At 34.8% G+C, this 22,235-nt stretch overlaps 1 protein-coding gene and 1 long non-coding RNA gene across 2 annotated transcripts in view; both read left to right on the top strand.

The window, feature by feature from the left end:
* The first annotated feature begins 1,577 nt into the window (after window positions 1-1,577).
* On the top strand, window positions 1,578-3,776 carry LOC139976212 (uncharacterized). Its single transcript, XR_011796037.1, has 3 exons — window positions 1,578-1,646; window positions 3,365-3,481; window positions 3,666-3,776. It is a non-coding gene; the product is annotated as an uncharacterized lncRNA (long non-coding RNA).
* Window positions 3,777-6,009: 2,233 nt separating this feature from the next.
* Window positions 6,010-22,235, top strand: part of LOC139976091 (receptor-type tyrosine-protein phosphatase epsilon-like) — a 34,024-nt gene continuing 17,798 nt past the window's right edge. The window contains exons 1-13 of the mRNA XM_071984531.1: window positions 6,010-6,354; window positions 7,355-7,672; window positions 9,147-9,211; window positions 12,654-12,888; window positions 14,464-14,563; window positions 16,484-16,542; window positions 16,959-17,185; window positions 17,613-17,703; window positions 18,311-18,387; window positions 19,165-19,201; window positions 19,919-20,016; window positions 20,349-20,474; window positions 21,428-21,576. Coding sequence (XP_071840632.1) covers window positions 6,021-6,354; window positions 7,355-7,672; window positions 9,147-9,211; window positions 12,654-12,888; window positions 14,464-14,563; window positions 16,484-16,542; window positions 16,959-17,185; window positions 17,613-17,703; window positions 18,311-18,387; window positions 19,165-19,201; window positions 19,919-20,016; window positions 20,349-20,474; window positions 21,428-21,576 — 1,916 coding nt within the window. The 5' untranslated portion in view covers window positions 6,010-6,020. The remainder of the gene's footprint in view (window positions 6,355-7,354; window positions 7,673-9,146; window positions 9,212-12,653; window positions 12,889-14,463; window positions 14,564-16,483; window positions 16,543-16,958; window positions 17,186-17,612; window positions 17,704-18,310; window positions 18,388-19,164; window positions 19,202-19,918; window positions 20,017-20,348; window positions 20,475-21,427; window positions 21,577-22,235) is intronic.

Raw genomic sequence — 22,235 nt, 5'->3', positions numbered from 1 at the left:
CTCATACTATGGTGTGTGGATGCATCACATTGAATACAAGACCCCTATTGTTTTTGGTGGAGGTGTGCATTGCCAGGTACAGTAGACTGACTTGTGTTCACCATGCCATAGTGTAATTGCAACATCAACATAGTGGTTAAGGACATTTATATTGTAACAGCTATTTCTGGGTTACAAGCAGAAGTCTAGTGCAATGAAGCGATGGAAACATCAATGCGTTTGTCAAAAACGTTTCCAGAAACAACCTTTGCCTTTTTCAGCTCAGAATGCCTGTGCCACCAATCCCTGTCAAAATGGTGGTACCTGTACAAGTCTTACCAATAACAACTTCGTCTGTCAGTGTCCAACTGGATTTACTGGAGCCACTTGCACACAAAGTATGTATTCAACAACATTCACAATTCTATTCTCGTAAAATTTGAGGAATAATATCCCTTTTGTCCTCTTCATATAACCCATGATAAAATTGAACTATATGCTTTTGTTTCTTTTTAAGTTTCACCAAGAATGTCTTACCCTCAATCCTTTTCATTTTAACTTGTCAATGTGTAAGCAATAAGGATTAATTTTCTTCCATTTCAGCTCAGAATGCCTGTGCCACCAATCCCTGTCAGAATGGTGGTACCTGTACAAGTCTTACCAATAACAACTTCTTCTGTCAGTGTCCAACTGGATTTACTGGAGCCACTTGCACACAAAGTATGTATTCAACAACATTCACAATTCTATTCTCATAAAATTTGATGAATAATATCCCATTTGTCCTCATCATATAACCCATGATATTATTGAACCATATGCTTTTTTTTCTTTTAAAGTTTCACCAAGAATGTCTTACCCTCAATCCTTTTCATTTTAACTTGTCAATGTGTAAGCAATAAGGATTAATTTTCTTCCATTTCAGCTCAGAATGCCTGTGCCACCAATCCCTGTCAGAATGGTGGTACCTGTACAAGTCTTACCAATAACAACTTCTTCTGTCAGTGTCCAACTGGATTTACTGGAGCCACTTGCACACAAAGTATGTATTCAACCACATTTACAATTCTATTCTCGTAAAATTTCCTCTTCATATAACCCATGATAAAATTGAACTATATGCTTTTGTTTCTTTTTAAGTTTCACCAAGAATGTCTTACCCTCAATCCTTTTCATTTTAACTTGTCAATGTGTAAGCAATAAGGATTAATTTTCTTCCATTTCAGCTCAGAATGCCTGTGCCACCAATCCCTGTCAGAATGGTGGTACCTGTACAAGTCTTACCAATAATAACTTCGTCTGTCAGTGTCCAACTGGATTTACTGGAGCCACTTGCACACAAAGTATGTATTCAACAACATTCACAATTCTATTTTGGTAAAATTTGAGGAATAATATCCCTTTGTCCTCTTCATATAACCCTTGATAAAATTGAACTATTTGCTTTTGCTTCTTTTTAAATTTCACCAAGAATGTCTTACCCTCAATCCTTTTCATTTTAATTACTTGTCAATGAATAAACAATGAGGATTAATTTTCTTCCATTTCAGCTCAAAATGCCTGTGCCACCAATCCCTGTCAGAATGGTGGTACATGTACAAGTCTTACCAATAACAACTTCGTCTGTCAGTGTCCAACTGGATTTACTGGAGCCACTTGCACACAAAGTATGTATTCAACAACATTCACAATTCTATTCTCGTAAAATTTTAGGAATAATATCCCTTTTGTAGAACCATATAAACGAGCAAAGTAAAACGAAACAGTTGATGAAAGTCATAGTAGTAGTTTATATTCAAACGTTTTCGAAGATTTCCCATCTTCCTCGTCAGGAAATAGATAACAATATAGTCACTTATGTATAGCGCGTACGAAAGTTGTAGTATTAATGTTGACTATCCATGTTCAAAGATATAGGAGGTTCTAAAATAAGTTTAGTATATATGACGATCCATGTTGAAATAGTTGATTGTTTAAAACGGGTTTGAGTTTCTTGATGTACAGTGCCTCCTTAATTTCAATATCAAAGTCTGTATAGCCACTGTCTATGACACTAAAGTTGGTGATGTTAGCTGTTCGGCAGTCTATACATTGAGTGATATGCTCATAGATTGCAGATTTGTCAGATAAGTGTTCCCTGACCCTTGTAGCCAGATGTCTTTTAGTCTTACCAATGTAAGTTTGGTTCTTATCACAGGAACCTTCAAATGAATAGATGACATTTGCTTTAAGGGTCATGGGTGTCATATCTTTCAAAGAAAAGTAATTACCGACTTTAAACGTTTTGAAAACTATAATACACTTCTTGTTAATGCCTCTAAAATGTTTAGTTAAGGATCTCTTGAAATTTAGCGAAGGGTGACCTATGAATGGAATGGTAAACATGTACTTACTGTCATCATCCTTATCCTGATTATCCACTTCAGAACTTAGTTTCTTATTGAGGAATTTGTTTACACACTCTTCCAAAATCCTGCTGGGATAACCGTTATGGTATAAAATCTCTTTTAATTTGGAGACCTCTGTATGGAATAAGGACCAATTGCTGCGAACAACAAATGCCCTATTAAGGACACAATTAAGCCGATCTTCCAAACCCATGGACAAATGGCATGGAAATTGAGAATTACATTTGTATTAGTTGGCTTACGATAGACCATTGAACTGTATGATGAGTTAGTTTCAGAGGGTAAACAAACCTCTGTGTCAAGAAAAGCAAGCTGATTTGGTCCAATTTCAGGGGTAAATATTAAATTTGGATGTAATTGGTTAAGAAAACCAAGGAAACTGTGAACATGATCCAAAGAATTAAACACACAGAAAATGTCATCCACATACCCGAGGTACAACACAGGGCCATAATCAATACTTGGAGTCATGAAAATGTTTTCTAAATGAGCAAGGACTTTGAAATTAAAATTAAGGAGGCACTCTACATCAAGAAACTCAAACCCGTTTTAAACAATCAACTATTTCAACATGGATCGTCATGTATACTCAACTTATTTTAGAACCTCCTATATCTTTGAACATGGATAGTCAACATTAATACTACAACTTTCGTATGCACTATACATAAGTGACTATATTGTTATCTATTTCCTGACAAGGAAGATGGGAAATCTTCGAAAACGTTTGAATATAAACTACTACTATGACTTTCATCAACTGTTTCGTTTTACTTTGCTCGTTTATATGGTTCTACAAATGTACAACTCTTCCTAAACTTTAATATCCCTTTTGTCCTCTTCATATAACCCATGATAAAATTGAACTATATGCTTTTGTTTCTTTTTAAGTTTCACCAAGAATGTCTTACCCTCAATCCTTTTCATTTTAACTTGTCAATGTGTAAGCAATAAGGATTAATTTTCTTCCATTTCAGCTCAGAATGCCTGTGCCACCAATCCCTGTCAGAATGGTGGTACCTGTACAAGTCTTACCAATAACAACTTCGTCTGTCAGTGTCCAACTGGATTTACTGGAGCCACTTGCACACAAAGTATGTATTCAACCACATTCACAATTCTATTCTCGTAAAATTTCCTCTTCATATAACCCATGATAAAATTGAACTATATGCTTTTGTTTCTTTTTAAGTTTCACCAAGAATGTCTTACCCTCAATCCTTTTCATTTTAACTTGTTAATGTGTAAGCAATAAGGATTAATTTTCTTCCATTTCAGCTCAGAATGCCTGTGCCACCAATCCCTGTCAGAATGGTGGTACCTGTACAAGTCTTACCAATAATAACTTCGTCTGTCAGTGTCCAACTGGATTTACTGGAGCCACTTGCACACAAAGTATGTATTCAACAACATTCACAATTCTATTCTCGTAAAATTTGATGAATAATATCCCTTTTGTCCTCTTCATATAACCCATGATAAAATTGAACTATATGCTTTTGTTTCTTTTTAAGTTTCACTAAGAATGACCCTCAATCCTTCTTGTTTTAACTTGTCAATGTCTTTTACATTTACAGATTGCTTCAGACTGTACACAGCTGACCAGTGTAGTCCTAATGAGTGTTCTTGTACTAAGGGCACATGTACTTCACAAAATGGTAGATGTGAGGCCACCTGTAGTGTTTTCCAGTGTCTTGCAAGTAAGGCTGCATGTGGTTTCTTTCTATTTATAGTCATTCATAGTTAGAGGCAGGCCTCGACAAATAATATTAAAAATATACTTGCCATTTGGTGACCGTGACTAAACATCTACTCGCCAAAACACAAAAATTCACTCGCCACTATGATTGCTTTACAAGTCTCCATACTTGTAGTATAGTACAGATCTACAACATCAATACTTTCTGTAAACTAAGGTTAGGCAGATACATGGTACTACTTAATTGCACATTAGAAGATTAGTAATAAACTGTTACTTTAGATTATACATGATATGTCTTTGCTGTATGTTTATAAATGCTCTGTGAAGTTCGTGTGCAACCTCCACACATGACAAACTTCCCGTACATAATATAGGTGCAGATAGCTAACCATTATACAAAGTTGATTCCCATTGAGATTGGTCATTGACAGAAATCATTTTACAACTTAAACTTGCTTCAAGTTTGCCAAGGTACTCCTTTTATCATTCTGTGAAAGGTTTCTAATGAAAGTCTTGCTAGCCTACAATTGGGGTTTGACAAATTATCCGCCAAAATGTTGAGGGAAGTGCATTTGCTATTTGCCAAAGCTTAAATTCTACATGCTAATGGCAGGTTCACAACCGTATTTTTCAAGACCAGGTTAGTGGTGAAGGTCAAAACTGATTGTAGGTCAATGCAGATCGATGTCTGAAAACCTGGTAAACATAAAAAGCCTGAGTGAGGCATGAAACTGGAATTTATGGTACATGTGAGATTTGAATATAAAAAGTCTAGTTAACTCTTGATTGGTACATGAAGCATGCCAAGATCTTCACCACAAAGCCAATCGGTGTAATTTTTATCTCTTCTGTGTTACACTCATCGTTTTAACTGCACTGAAACTGTACTATGAAAATGTACGTACTGTTATTGAAGGTATTGTATTAACCAGAATATGCTTATCGGAGTTACTTATCTCAATTACTTAAATATTTTTCAATATAAAAAGTGGAAACATTCGACTTAAGTAGTATGTGCTAACATCAAAGGAAGTATTTTTTATTATTTGTTTGCTCAAATTAGCATTTTACAACACACAGAATTGTTAAATAATATAGAAATGTATTGGATGGTAGAAATCTGTAGGAAGTAATTCATGAGTGGCTATGAGATACACAACTAATGCAAACCAGAATATGGCCAGGAATGATTAACTTTGAAACACTGAACAGAGAAACGATATTTTCTCAGTATGTAATTGTAAGCATGCTACGACCAATGAAAACCTTCCTAGACGTCTCTTTACTGAATTGAAAACAACACATTCATGTGTACAGTGAAATGTTAATCAATGCAGTATTGGGTTTCTCTTATGCAATGCAGCTGAAGTGTAGGAAGCACAGTTCATAATCTCAAATGACAAACCACAAGGCATTCTTTAACATCCAAAGTAGTCCATATACTGTGCAGTTGCACGGAGAAGAAAGTTTGCAGGAATATGATATGAGTGTTGTACAGATATTACTTTAATTACTATTCACATGTTGTCTAGTAACTTTGAGTGCATGAAGTGTATAGTAAGATATTAATATTTCTAAGGGTTTCTGTACAAAACTGCTCTTCAGTTTTGTATTTGTGAAACAATGTCCTATCTTGCATAGTAATTTATTATGATATGCATGACTTATTATTTCCTAATGTTAGCAGTAGAATCACTGTGTTACTTAATATAGTCAATCCTTTAGACTCATAATAATATTGTTTCTAAAATGTTTACTTTGACAATGATCACTATGTTGAGGAGTTTCAGCCCTTATATTTCTTTGTCATTGTCATTGTTCACAATCTTGGTACAAAAGTAGCAGAATTCAAATAAATATTTAAAGTTTCATTTATCTAATAGTTGCCATATGCCCCTAGTTTAAGCATCCCATAAAAACTGTTCAAGAAAATGACAATACTCTCTTCTAATATTCATATATCTTTCCTTTCAGATATTGTGATTGAAAGTTCATCTCAGGTAAATCCTCAGTCATCCGTTGAGATCAAATCTATCTTAGAAGGATCCACTGCTGTTGTTAATAGACTGCAGATCAGACTATCCAGATCAGAGGGAGCAATAGATGATCATGGAATAACACAAGAGACTGATCCAGAAATCTCTGCTAACAGAAGAGAAGAAACTTACAGAGTAATCAGTGTGTCTGAAGATGATCAGTTCTTCTGTATCCTGTCACTGGGTGCATCTATAGTTGGATCAATCAATGTCACAGGATTTGTGTACAGTAAGTATCCAGTGTGGAATCTGTAAATTTGTGTCATAAAGTCTCATAATGTCACCATCTTTTTGATTGATGTATCTGAATTTGATTTGTTTCTAGTTAACAGAGTATTAAGAGGTAGCATAATGGAACATAACATTGCAATGATATTGTGTAGATCAGAGAACACAAAAATGATGGAGGTAGGATATCACAATTATTACTGCTAACAGCAAAGAAGTAACTTACAGTTATAGAGGTTATCAGTGTATCTGAACATGATCAGTTCTTCTGTGTCTTGTCATGGTTTAGTTTTATACTTACAGCAATCAATATGTTACAGGTTTGTGTATGGTAGGTTTAAAGTGTGGATTTGTTTTCAAATTATGGTGTCTCCAATAAAGTTTCTAAACACCGGCAAATGTTTGGTATCACACTGCATTATATAGTCACATAGTGAACTGAATTTGTTTTGTTCTTTTGTAATTAACAATAGTATAAAAGGTGTGTTGTGGAAAAGTCAACATTAGGCTGATATTCTAAACATAAACTAGTAAAATTTTAAGAATCACTGGCATATAAGACTTTCCGCTGAAACTTTCTGCCTAAATAAACTGAAATTGCAATGTTGTTACCTCCTCCCCCACTCAGATAAAAAAATCATTGCAACTTTACAAACTGTAATTGTGTTCTTGTATTTACACATCCCCAGAGTTGTTTCCAGAAAGAGACAAGTATAGTGAATTCCAACTGTTGTTAGCATGTTAAAGAATGTGTGTTTACTCTGACTATATATAACCTTTGCCTTTTGATTATGTCCCTCAATAATTAACATGATCCCTAGTAGAGAAAAAATGATATCGTTAATGTTAACAGATACCAGAGTCATATCACCTCCTTGTTTGTACAACCCACTACAGTTACAATCCACAAACTACCTGGTCATAGATGTTGTTGTTAGGAGGTAATAGAATTGTAAGTTAGACAATTTTATAGTCTTCTTTCTTTACTTACAACCTTCCAGAGTTACCATCCATCAGTGACCCACCTTCGAAGTTAACCAGGACTACTACATCAGTAACCATTACATGGAGACCCTGGGATGAAGAGACTGATGTTGGTGATCCTCCTGTGGTAGCATACATCCCATACTACAAGATGGATCCATCTCAGGATTGGATGAGTGGATCAAGGATCCAGGCTGACCAAACATTGGAATATACAGCATCAAGTCTGGAATCAGATAGAAAATATACATTCAGTGTAGCAGCAGTCAGGGAAGGGGAGGGTGGAGAGGGACCAAGAGGTCCAGCAGTAACCATCAAGACACTCTGTATAATTGGTAAGTATATTACAGGTAGTACTCTGTTGAATACCACTGCTGCAAAATCAACGAGACAAACTTTGCTATTAAGTTCAAACAGTATTGCCTTAATTAAGCTAAAGAGGAGTATATAAGGATGGTAATAGTATTTAACTTAGCTTTGATAAATATAGTAGCCACTTGAAGCATCTAAGCATTTGTATTAACCGCATTAAATACTGCTTGTTAATTGCACCTATATACCTTTCAAACTCAATTGAAATACTCAAACATTCAGTATGTTTGATAACCACTATCAAAGTTATCATATGTTTCACATGCTTGGAGCTTTAATATTGACACACAAATTAAATGAATGTTTAATATTAGTCAAAGGAAGTTAGAAGCATAAACTCCTGTAATTGTTCTGCTCCTTCCCAGGATATGATTTGATGTTCATGAATGTCAGTGACAATCATTGTTTGACAACTAACACAACATGTAGAGTTGAGCAAGCATGTTAATAACTCTAAATGATGGAATATTCTGCAAGCTGATTGTTGGTTACTTGCATTAGGCTGGCAGGTGACCTAGTATTTAAAGAGGTTATGAAATGGAAAAAAATCTTTCTCATCGTATTTTGTATACTCGTAGCTTTCCAATGATACCCAATTTGTGTCAAACGAAGCTAGCATCCTCGAGGAATAAATGATCAAAAATTCGAGGGTAATAAAAACTTTCGAAAAATTGTTGTACTTACGGTAATGCGGCGTGACGTCAGTCGAGGAACGCAGCTCACTTCCGAGACGCTATGTTTACATTCTTAAACGTCTGAGAACACACAACAGTACACTGTTGCAGCGCTCCGTAGTAATTGAGATTTAGTGTTTGGAGTTTTTTTTACGTAAATAATTATCTCGTTACTGTTAAATATGCCGAACCGATATGTGGTATCAGGTTGCTCCACCACAAGTAAAGACGGATTTCTACTGCACGCTTTTCCAAAAGATGACAGAAATCGAAGAATTTGAACACGACTCGCTCAAAACACTACACATACACAACGTTATGGGTGCCTGTAGGCCTATACTGTTGCCAAATTACTTGTTATGACCATAGCCTAGGCCTCCTTGATACAGCAAATGACAATATTTTGTTGGTTACCTAATTTTGCACAAAACTTAAAGCCAGTTGGTTTGAGAACAATCAATTCTAGATCTGCAAGTTTTCTTTTGTGGTAAAACTGGCGTTGTGTTGTGATTTTACGTAACAGTTGGATGATACAATTACACGGGCTAGCCTGTTATACAATGTCTATTAGTTAGGTCTAGGGCCATGTTACCAGTACTACTATAGGGTTGCACTGTAACAGAATGTCACATTTTCCTTGCACTGTAAGACACAAAATTCTAGAAGCTTCGCTTCGAAGTTAAGTAGCAGGATCATCGACATTCGAGATAATATGAATCATATGAAGGTCTTAATAACGGTGGTTTTGTGTTCTTTTCTACAGATGTTGTTCCACAGATGGTCACAACAACTGTAACTGTTACAAATGACGTGACTGTGACATGGCAGGTAAGATAGTTTGAATGTACAGTATCGCTCACGTATAACTGGACATGTGTACGCCCACAGAATCGTATAAACACGTACACTCGCGTATAAACTCGTTGACAAAGAAATTGCCGCGTAGAGGCCGCGTAGACACCGCGTATAATCCCTCTACGAGTTTATATGCAGGAAATGCTATTGTGCTCAATGAATAGGGATTAAAGTCGCCGAAAGAGTTAGTGAGATGTTTAAAACAGCCGTTTCTTACATCGTAGTTTAAGAGGTGATATTCACTTTGCAGCGAAGGGGACGAAGGTAAAGTGTTTGATGGCATAGAATGTTTTTTGTTAATTGGGTTTCTATTCAGTTTTTCTTTCCCCGACTTTATTTTTCAGTTGTAGAGGTTCTGTTCCACGGAGGATTAGTTTACTTGAATAGTTGTCAACATTTTGAAGAAATAATAAAGTATTACTAAGCGTTTCTTTGTCAATTTTTATTTAATTTACCGTTGGTTCGTTGGAATGAAAAGAAAAAAAATCCACCGAACAACTTTGAAGCAGGGCCGGTTAAAAACAAAACATGTTTTTCGCCCGCGCAAGGGGCCTCCTTTTTCCTGAATCCCCGGGTGTCTATTCGGATTACAAGCAATCTAAACTATCATTAAATAATATTTTGTAAAGGAAGCCACGTATTCCGAACTAGTATTAAAGCAATGAAATGAAAAAATAATGGCCGCCTTTTTTTTCAGATTTAGTACGAGAAACATTATTTTATTTGAAAAAAAAAGAACAACTCAAACGTATGGTAATTCTTTGTCGCAAGAAGTGTGTTATTGGAAAATATGTATTGAAAGAGGCGGAGAATTTGCCGCAAAACGGCGGACCTTTCATATGAAAATATGTAAACCTTCATTGAACATCCTGTTCTCCCTCAGTTGATTTGAGTAGGCCTATGCTAAAACAAACTTTGAACAAAAAAAGAGGTGTTACGTATAAAAACTTATACTTCTTAGAATGTAGGAAAACAGTTTCCAATTGCATGACTTTTATCCTTGAATGTCCGTTTTCCAAATAAAAAACATTTAGGATCCACAGACTGATTGGCCATGACAAAAGTGTTCGAGCACAATTTAAAATGGCGCTAAGATGCTTACCAGCTCCATTCAACTTGACATTATAAGAACCAGTTGTAACCGAACATCAGAAGAGTAAAATCCACGTATTCCAACGTATTTCATTTGAGGTTTTCGTTTTCCCATGTCATGCGTACTAAAACGTGATCACCAAATATCCCAACTGCAGGTGCGCGCGCGGAATATTGACTACCCTGGAAATCTAGGTCATGTCCTGGTTTCTGCTCACAAGCCTGACACCTGTTAATTTGCATTCCATTCTGACCCAACAAGGAGTTGTTACAACCCTGGCAAACTGCCAAAAAACATGCAACACTATATTAACCCGTCTCGTAAGAGAGGAGGGTGGCCCAAGCAGTCTCCCAGGTACCTTGCTTAGCGCGTGTGAGCTCAACATTTGAAGCAACGAGCTTTACCCTGGATTCCTGGAAGTACAAGTATGTTCGTGAGATTTTACGCCCTGGGATTTGTTTCTCAATATGTTCAAATTTTGCGAATAACATTTCCTCATTGTCAAAAAACAAACTTCGATAACCATTGAAGATAAAAAAGGAAAATGAGCGGACGATTGAACGGTGAGAAAAAATACACTTAATGTAGGGGTAAAACGTTCGTAACATTTACATATTACTAGTACTTTCAGATGTTTCCGACTTTTTAAACAGTGTTACATTTCGTGGCGCCTTGTGTGTCTGGTAATGGCGGTACGTTCGGCGTTATCAATAAAAAGCTTGGCAACTTTTAAGGAGCTACGGGAGTGACATGTTAAAACATTGAAATTATTTTAAAAAAAGTTCAATACGTATCTCCGTGTGACATATTAAACATTAAACACTTTCGACTGCTTTTGTTGGCAAGGGATGTACATTACTATACAATTATTCTGGGAGATTTAGGAGATCAATTTTGATAGGAGACTAAAGTTAACCTTCTCATTATTATCATGAGCGACAAAAGATATTTAAGTACAGATTGTGTTTATTACTTCTAATGGTTTTTAACTCTATTTATTAGATCATTATAAGCTTTGATTTGTCATCCTGTTATGTACTGTTTTTGGCAACACTTTAGATGTTGTACCAGTTAAGTAACATATACATTGATTTATGTCTTTAAAAGTTTGACAGATGCTAGTCTTTTGATAATATTATTCCCATAATAGCTATAATTGAATTTTCTTGATATGGGTGATAATTTTACCTGTAGACATAACATGCTGACACAGCAGTTTCATAAATGAACATTAGTGTTAAAGGACTGTATAGTTTCTGTTTTTGTTCTTCTATCATGAAAAAAATGTCTCTTGAAAACTGGTTGCAACTTTGTGCCACTTTGTCCAAGTTATTTTTTTTTTAGTGTTCACACATAATTAGATGTATCTTAATATAAGAGTTCAACTGTATTGTTATCAGAATATCGGCTTCTCCTTATTAATGAGTTAACTATTTTGATCCTTGACATGAAACTTATGTCCTAATATGTTAAGGTATTGTACTTTATTAAATATTGTTTTCTAAAGTGTTAAAGTCTCTGGTTTTACTGCACTTTTTACTTTTGAGATTTCAGTGTCCATAGTAAAGTTAACACGCAATGTCATTAGGTTTCTTGTAGATTCTTAATAGTTGAATACTGTTTGACAAGACTATCACAAATTCAAAACAATGTGCATCTTAAAATGCTATTAGTAAATTTCAAGGTACATTTAACTACTGTATATTCATTGTAAAAGCTGCCTTGATTTGAAGCACCTGCTGAACTCATGTTAAAGCAAATTTGGACTCTCTGTGGTCTGTAATTTGAATAGACAGTTAATTAAAAATATGCACTGAGATTTCAGTAATGTCTTAAAAAGCAACAAACTTTGAAAGTTTTGAGATGCATTTATGAAACTGCATTAGTGGCCCTAGGTGTCATGAAGTCTGCTATGATGTGCTGGTAGTTATTACATGATTTTCATGGAAAATGCAGGAACAAATATAGAAGACAATAATAACAGATTCAAGAAAGTAAAAGACCAATACTAGTAGTCATTAGATGAGTGTATCATTCACTAGAGAATGACAGATGGGTCCAGAGAAATTAATCAGGAAGTGCTTGTCTTTCCTATAAAAATCAATAAAAAATTAAGATTGGTTCATTATTATCAGTTGTATAACCTGGTATGCTCTTAATGTTGCAGTTGCTTTTATTTTCCTTACAGTTATTATGGTAAATTGAGATGAGCAGTGTTTGCTTTTTTCAGGTTTTCTTTGTTATCTGAACAGTTCTTTTTGCACAGCTCACTACTCTGTAAGCTGCTAGTTCACATTATGGGCTTTCATTTTTAAATAACAGAAACCAACAGTGCAGTGCAGTACTGGAATCACTCAGTTTACTATTTACTATGAGATAGAAGGCGATGTTACTTCCAGACAAGAGGCTGGAACCGCAGATCCCAATGCTGAGAGTTTTACATTTGATGGATCACTTCTAGAACCAGGGACGACCTATAACATTGCAGTGACTGTCACTACAGACCAGGAAAGTACTCTGAGTGAAGGACGTACAGTGACTGCAACAAAACCCACTGGTAATCTAGACAGGATCAATAATAATTTGGGAATTTATAAAATGCTTTACAATATTTTTTTTTGACATTTCTCGATGAGTCATATTATTTAATAAAGTCTATGCATTTTTCAAAATACTGCTTGTAAGTCATAATAAGTCTTCCATGAAGTTCTCTTTTGTAGCCCTGGTATTCAACATTTTTTTTTGTCATGCTTTACAACCGAACCCAATTTTCACATTGATCATCATGGTAACCCTCCAGTAGTGATCCATATTAAATTGTGACCTAAGACAGGGATCTACAAGTGAAAGGGTATCCTCCTCCCTTTTGATAAATGTTTACATGATGAAGGGTGCTTCGATGCAAAATAGTGATATATTTTTATATTTTGCAGCATTTGAAATAATTGAAGATGTTCCACATTTTTGTTATCAAGACAAATGTCTTCAATTTTTCCTTTGGAATATTTTGGCAACCCAAAAAGGGTCATTACCTCCAGTTTGAATACCAGGACTTTGATAAAGTATTCAACAGATGTCCTTGTGCTGCAACTAGATTTCAATAAAAGTTATCAGCATATGTTGAAGTGGTAGGAATAATGACTATTTTCATACTGCTGCTATCTTTTTAGCTCCTCTTGTCGACTGTTGACAGAAAATGTTATTCTTTATATTTCTAAATTTTCCTCTATGTACATTTTAGTATTTTGGGGATGTTATGTCATGGATACTGAACCTGTCTCAGTTGTATGTCTTTCATTTAAATTTAGCTCAATTAGCTTTAATGCAAAGTGTCAATCTGCCTGTCAGCATCATTTTATGGTAAGAATTACCGTTGCTCACGTCCCATTTGCTGGATACATACAGAGATTAATAATTTTAGGGGTGTCTTTAAATTAACCTTTACACAAAAGTAGGTTAAAAGTCACTTAGGTCTAGGAGGGTGCTCACACGAGATCCTTTAGAAACTACAATCTTCTTGGGATTTAATCTGATTTATGACATTGGACAGTTGATAAGGAAGGACAACATTTTACAAGGATAAGAGGTGAATGATAGGTTAAGTAATTAAACTTCATAACTGACCAAAATATGAAATGTATTCCAAATGTTAGTGGTTTTAATTTTGTATTGACTTAAGTTGGTATCAATCATCAGCTATATGGGTAAAAAAAAATTGCAGTGGAACAGGTTTTTTTCTCTGGTGGGATATTTGATAGTTTTGGTGTCATGTTACATGTTTAGATTAATGTGAAAGTGTAAAAAGTAGCCAAGGATCTTTACTTTTCCAATCAGAACAATGCAAGCTTTGAAAATTGTCCCTCTTCCAAAGGAAAGAGATCTTTAATAGTCGCTTATCGCTAATTGCAAGTCTAGGACAGTGATGTGAAGAGATGCATGTATTTTTAATTGTATTAATGTTTGGTACTGATACAAATGGAATAGTTCTCTGTCATATTATGTGAGCCATTATGTTAGTTGTTACAGGTCAACTGTGAGCTGTGACATTTCTGATGTTGTATTTCATAAAACCCAAAATATGTTTACCACACTGTGTTTGAACTACTTTTTTCATATTTTTGTTTTGATCCAGGGTCTTCTGGTAGCTCGGTTGCCATTATTATTATTATTAGTGTGGTTATAGTAGTCCTCATTGTGCTAATACCATTGTTCCTGATTGTAATTGTCGTCAGGTGAGTATAGTTGCTTAGTATTCAACCTCCATATATATACATACATGCATCTCTCTATTGATAACTTGTTGCGATATTATATATATATTATATTATATATATATATATATATATATATATATATATATATATATATATATATATATATATATATATGCATCGCTATGATAGTTGTTTAATATTCAAAACCAGCCTTGTTCTAACATATATTGCAACGAGGCATATGGTAATCTGCTATGAATGACAATTCCTTCCATCTTAAAATCTTTCATTAACTTCAATAACTTAATGACCCACAATTGTTAAAGGTAGTACATTATCTTAGTACCCCTGCAGAATTGACGTATCAATGGACATGTAGGGTAATTCTACTTTTAATTTAAAGAATTTGGGTTGGAGCTATTAAAGCTTGCACAGTTATTTTAATCACTCTTTCTTCGGAACAAAAAGATCACAGGATTGTTGATTGATATATTCAATTGGATATGACTAAATGTAATTCACATACTGAATTACCACCTAGTTTTGTGGATCAAGTAAACCAATGATACCCATAGTATTTTGTATACCTCAAAGTGATCAAGTTTAAAAATATATATATATCAACCATTCAGGTTGTTTATTATTATATTAGTTCCCAGTGAATATTGTCTATATGAGTCGTCAACTGTAATGGGAAATAATATCTTTACAATTAAAGCAACCATGCCAATTTTCTCACCACATAATGCTAGTTTGCAATATAACACTGAGTTCAAAGAGGAACAGAGTTATTTACAAAAATTGTTAACACTGTCTCTCAAACTAATTTTGAACATATGTACTGGTGTGAGTTAGTTTTTAATCTCTGTTTCATAGTGGGTGTATCTTCAGAATTAAGAAATATATCAATCAAGTGCTAAACAATAGTTCCAGACATTAGTAACTTATAGGCTCTATTTGTACAGCCAGTAACAGTTGATTGATGCAAACTTAACCGTTAACTGCTGTACAAGAATGAATCCTCCACTATATCGGGAGGTTATGTACTAGCTGCACATTTCAGAGGGTGTGGCTACAACTACATGAAAATAAGTTAAAGGGGTAAGATAGAGAAGGTAAACCCTAAACAGCACACAGGTAGATTATATCTTACAAAACATCTTTAAGTTTTCCTAGCTGATGTTGGTCACGTTGGGGAAAATACATCATTCAGTTGCCAGGATCTCTTGCTCCTTGGAATAATTTTGTTTGTAGAAATGCAGTGACAGGTTGGTTCCATCCCACATTTGGATCAAGGTCATCCATGGAGTCATAAATGACAATTTATTCAAGATTTTACTTGAAAGAGCAAACATTTTTTCTGGCTGGAACAGGGTTCACACTGATGACACTAGAACAAATAGGTTCTGTGCACTGCAAACTGAGGCAGCCTGCCTCATGGTGGGGATCCCTCTTAAACCATACTGATATGGGGAGTGGTTGGTGTGGGGGTAGCAATGGTGGCAGTGAAGAGATGTTGAGATGATAATTCTCCCATTACATCCTTCAGTGTATCAACTGCAGAAAGCAATTGTAGCAGTCATTTTCTGTTTTCAATTGAACGTACCATGTTTTGTGATGTCACAATTTGATAATCGTGATAGGGTTGTGATGTTTGTTTATAAATATAGAAGATATATTGCAGTACCTGATCATAACCATCTTATTCACATTGTTGTCATAATTAAACTGAATAGCTTGACGATCGTGTACAGGACTGTGTCAAAGGCACCATTATGTCTGGAAAGTTTTCTTATCTGGACATCTTGTGTAAATTAGAAAGTATTACGTTTTTTTTTACATTTTTGTGGTTCTGTGGTCGACGGTATTTGGACATGTAACAAGCTGCCAATACGTGTTTGCTGTGGATTACAGATGAGTCACTGGTTCTCTCCACAGGAAGAGGAAAATGAAAGACCAACCTGATCCTATCGACAACCAACCTCTGAACGATATTGGTCAGTGCAACCCTGCTTGATTTTAATACAAATGTGTGCAAAGTGTAAGATAAGACACAGGTTTAATCAGGGAAATACACCATTTCACCAGAATGCATATATAAATTAAATTTCTCAACTGCATGCACAACTTTAGTATGCATGATTAATGATTTGAAAGTTAAATTATAAGGTAGTCTGTTTTGTCTATATAGAGATTTTGTGATGCTACCAGCATGAAAATCTCACTGCTTGTATGATAAAGTATGATAAAGTTAAAACTATAATTTCCCTCTGATATCACAATGTAAGTGAATTTAGCATAAATGCAACCTGATATTAATGCTTGAAGGAGAAAAATGTATTATCTTCTATGCTGTAATGCTAATATCATTAAATTAAACTTAGCTTCCCTGTTGTGGTTTCACATCTTCCAGGAAATCGATCAGGGCCTTCTGGTAATACCTATCATTCATCTGGGGCCGTAAACACGGCCCTTAATGTGACTGAGGCGAAGAAAACTAAAGAGAGTTCAGCAGCCAATTCCTCAGTCCTTGACGTGGGTGGAATTTATGGCAACCTTGAACCACCAAGTCCCATCAGAATAGCAGAATTCCCTGAGTACATCATCAGTAACATAGACAAAGTAGAGCATGAATTCGGGGTAAGATGTACTACAACTTCATTCTGGCTTGTTGTTTGGGTTTGTTGTTGCTCAAATTTGCAGCCGTAAGATAACTTGTAGTCTATAGCAGACAGCATTTTTGTGTGGGGGGGAGGGGGCTGAGGATTTGGAAGCTCTTTTCCTGAATTGGTCTTGGTTCTGTTAAATTCATGTTGTATCAGTACAGTAGGTGCTTGGAGCTTTATCTTACATTTAAGTTAGTGTCAAGGGAGCTGTTTTACAGTTTTCACAATTAAGTTCTCAACATTGTAATCAATAATTTTTTTATAAAATCAACTGTTAAAAGTGTGCAGTAAGCATTAGTTATTTATTGAACCTACTCTTCAATATGTTATAGCCCCTCTGGATTACTCAGTGTTACGTAAAGTCATTAACTTTGTCCTTTTTATTGTCGATGCTGTATCAGCTCTTGGAAGGAGTACAACAGAAGCATCCATGGACTGTTGCAGAGGAGGAGTATAATAGAAAGAAGAATAGATTTAGGAACATGTATCCATGTAAGTGTTCATGAATGATCATTAATTCTCTGAAAACATGTAAGAATGATTTTAGAACAAGTAGCCATGTAAGTGTTCATTCACAAATAATTTTGTAAATATAATTTACTAGAAAGAAGAATAGATTTAGGAACATGTACCCATTTCAAAGTTCACAGATGATCGTTAATTCCATGAAAACATATAAGAATGATTTTAGAGCATGTAGCCATATGTAAGTGTTCATTAACAGATGATCTTGTAAATATAATAGAAAGAAGAATAGATGTAGTAACATGTATCCATGTTAGTGTTCAAGAATGATCATTAATTCCCTGAAAACATGTAAAAATGATTTTAGAACATGTAGCCATGTAAGTGGTAAAATATATGATCTTTAAATCCCTAAATGTATACTTAAGGATACATCTAAGAACATTTATCCATTTTAGTATATACAGATGAGCTTAGAACATTTTCAATCTAAATGTTCATAGATGAAACACTAGCAGCATAATGACATGGCTACAGTATCATAACAGTATCATAATAACTGACATTGTTTATAGTGTGCTATTGTAGCGACTGGTGTGTTCCGGTCTTAACAATGGTGTCTATTCTTTGACAGATGATCATTGCCGGGTAGTTTTGCCTAAGTTACCAGGTGACCATCATTCTGACTACTACAATGCTTCCTTTATTTTGGTAAGACAAAGAATAGTAATTAGATTTTATCTGAATAAAAGCTACCAATGTCTTTAGACTCCATTCTGCTGGTGGTTGTCATCGATATATTTTATATTTGTGTTTTTGTAAAAGCTTTCATGTTCAGTTGAGTTGCATGTACTATCGTGTATCTGAATATGTTCAAATAGCTATATACAAAACACCTATTATCACAGTAGGACTCAATTTTCAGAATAGATATATCCTATAAAAAAGTGCATTCCCATGGTACAAAAGAACACACTTAATTCCTATGCTCATTATCCTTCACAAAGAAAAGCATCACAATATAAGTGTGTGAATAAGTGGGTGATCGAAACCAACACATTAACTGATGTAGGTATTGCATCGTATTAACTCTATGATTCATGAGTATCAAACTTCTGAATATTTTTATTAATATGATTATTATGATTAATATTATTAGACATATTCTCTACATCAACAAACCTCTTCCCAATATGGTAGTGTACTATGTTACTGTGTATTCCTTGCTCTATGAGTTGTCCAAGTCGACTCAATCCTGTCAGTGTTATGTGCATGATGTAATGTAGGTAATTCCTGCCGATCAAGATGGCAGTAATTCTGAGGTTTCATCATGGATGATTATCATAATGAAAGACTAAAGCTTGATTCATCATGATTAAAAACTTAGGCTCAATTAGCTATGATGTACTGTATGTTCATCTGGTTACTTAAACAATATTCAGGTAAATACATAATTATATATAACTATTAATGTTGATCTCTCTTCAGAATGAAAGGGATGTGAGGGCTTACATTGCATCTCAAGGTAAATATAATCATCGTTAATGACACAGAATGAGATCAAAGTTGTAACTGTTCATAGTCTTATGAGTTTCTCTGTTTGGGGCTTTTTTTTAGAGTCAAAATACAAGTAACCAAGCAACATGTTTGTAATTTTGATTCCTTACTAAATGAAAAGGAATTTATGGGATGGTGACTTAATTGGTGTATGTGAGACATGGGTATGTATGTATATGACACCAATGGCTTGTAGTGTATACAAAACAAAATCTAAAGTACTTAGTAACACTGCGATTACTCATTATGTAGAGCTTCGACGAACTTCTTATTCCTTTTGCAGTTTTTTTTTTCTGTGAAGGTCTAAGGTCACTGCGGTCAACAGCTAGAACCCACAACGAAAACACATTGTAAAGAAAAAGCTTGCAAGATACAGCTAGCCTTCATAAGTTGATGTGATGGTCAACATAAGTGCAAGAACTAGTTTGATCACTGTAACTCAGTAATGATCAAAACAGGGAAAAATCATATTTTCCAGGTTGCAAATTGTATCTTTTCATATTTGGCAAGGAGTCAACGTTCTCAACCAGTAGACCACCTAGTCCAGTACCTACTCTGTCATCAGTTGGAAGGTTATGGAACCCAATTCTTGGGGGTCCGATTTGAGCCCCACAGTAGCTCCCTTATTATCTCTAATGAAAATATGGCCTTCTTTCATTATTTTCTTGGCTTTTATCCTTGCTAGCCCCAAACAAAGCCTCCGTTGATGACTTTTGGCGCTTGATTTGGGAACAGAATGTTCAAACTATTGTGATGCTTGCCAACCTATATGAAGATACAAAGGTAACCTCTAAAGTCTTGTTATCATACAGTACTAGTGTTGTTTGTTAATTACTTAAAGTTTTCTCCTAATGAAGATATTGCAGAATGATAAATAAACTGGAAGAAAGATATATGCGTTAATTATTTTCACTTTAAAACCTAATTATAGCTCAGTGCTGATTTTGATAATTTTTATATATAAATAGATATATTTAGAGCATTCACATAGTTGTTGTTTTAAATTGTTATCTATTATTTTCTATTAGTCTTATAATGGTAGGTGATCCTAAAGAAAATCTGCTATTTATAATGTCATATTTTTATTGAGTACAAACTACTTGAAATGTCTGCAGGAACGTTGCCTGCAATACTGGCCAAAAGAAGAAAATGAAACACAGTGTTTTGGGTATATCAATGTGACTTGGACCAAAACGCAGCATTTTGCTGACTATGTGATCCGCACACTCTCTGTGGAGAGGGTAAGTCAGTGTAGTAGAAATGTATACATTCTATGTATGTTTATCTCAAGGATGCATCAGGCTAATACATCATTAAAGTACATCACTGTCCTTTCATTGCTGTTAGCATATTATTCCCTGTTAAGCTGGCTGTACACTGCCAGACTGATCACAAACAGACCGACCTCTATTGCAAGGCTGCATGGTATACCAGTCTTGTGACTTAAACCAGGCTTTTAAACCGTGGTTTTACTGGGTACCATACATTCCTTTGGCAGCATGAACGCATTGAAATCACTAGCTTGTGGAAATTAACATTTTGTAACGTAGAAAATTAGTTTGCATACTTAGCATACATATGTTATGATAAACTGGGTTTCCTATTAAAAATGGTTTTAGAATTACTACCCATAGGTTTTTTTCTTCAGCAAAACCATATATAATTACTCAAACGTTGTGACCTAGTTGTCTGTTGTTGTGAATACAAAAGACTGTCAAAGCACACGCTGCAGTTCCTAGCATATGCATTTTGAATAGTAAGTTTGGGCGAAGCTATTGACTTCCTCCATTGAAGACTAATGTACTTAAATGTAGCACACCCCCCCCCCCCTTCCAAACCCTCCTCAATCTAATTTGCAACAACTATTTCACAAGTATCTGTATATAAAATGACACATATATTACTTTAAAAAGTCCACTTTTGGCTATTATCTTGTAATTGCTTATCTGGAATGCAAGAAGATGCTTAAGTAGAGTGTAAATTGAACACAAGTTTTGTCGTTGTATTCTGTAAAGTCAGTCTAAGAGAGTCATGCCTAAATTTGTAAAATATCCGACTCATCTATTCAGTACAATAGGAACATCTTAAGTTAAAATGATAACTTGAAAATAGATAAACAATATTGGTTGTATTATATTCATATCATGTTCTTTAATTTGTGAAACTTTAAACATTGCTTATTTTCCCCTACAAGGGTGGAACAATTCGTGAAGTTAAGCAGTTGCACTTCAAGGAATGGCCCGACAAAGATGTTCCAGACAGTGCAATGTGTCTTGTAGAGTTTGCAAGACATTGCAAGCTGATACATTTCAAGAAACAAACACCACTTTTGATACATTGTAGGTAAGATTTATCTGAAAAGGGCTACAATGTCTGTGTTTTTCCTTTGTGATATTATAATAAATATACAAAAGAAATATGATAACAATTGGTTATTGTCATGGTACAAGTCCCACAAATTGAACATTCAAATAAGTGTCATTAAAGAAAAAAATTACAAGATTATTTCCTTAAGTAGTGATAAGTGGATAGTGCAGATTTTGACACCAAGTTAGTTTGTCAATAAACCATGTTCTTTCCAAAGTACAAGTTGGAAACTTTGCTAAATGTAACTGGTTGTCTCGGTGATCTGGACATATTGCGAAGAACAAAAGACAATTAAAGACTGTTCAGCTGTGAAACGCACCAAATTTAAGGAACATGTCAAGCACATCAGCCTGTCAGAAGTAGTTTTTTTAATATATCGTTTTTTGTCTTATGTTTTCAGTTTGGTGAATCTGTAATCACTTTATGTATAAGTGATGTGACATCACCAAGTGGAATGAGATGTCACAAAGTTGATATGAGCAAAGACATTTGCATTGATTTTCTTAAATTTGTAAAAAAAGCTTGGAAAACAGCAAATATATTTATGGCTAGTACAGGATAGCCACAAATTACCGCGTACATTTCCATGGTCTAAAATTTCCCTGTCCGTTTTCTGTCATTTTACATTTAATATG

Source organism: Apostichopus japonicus, chromosome 2 (assembly GCF_037975245.1).
Source record: "Apostichopus japonicus isolate 1M-3 chromosome 2, ASM3797524v1, whole genome shotgun sequence".
NCBI lineage: Eukaryota > Metazoa > Echinodermata > Holothuroidea > Aspidochirotida > Stichopodidae > Apostichopus > Apostichopus japonicus.
The sequence above is the reverse complement of the archived record's forward strand: the minus strand, read 5'-3'. Positions and strand labels throughout refer to the sequence as shown.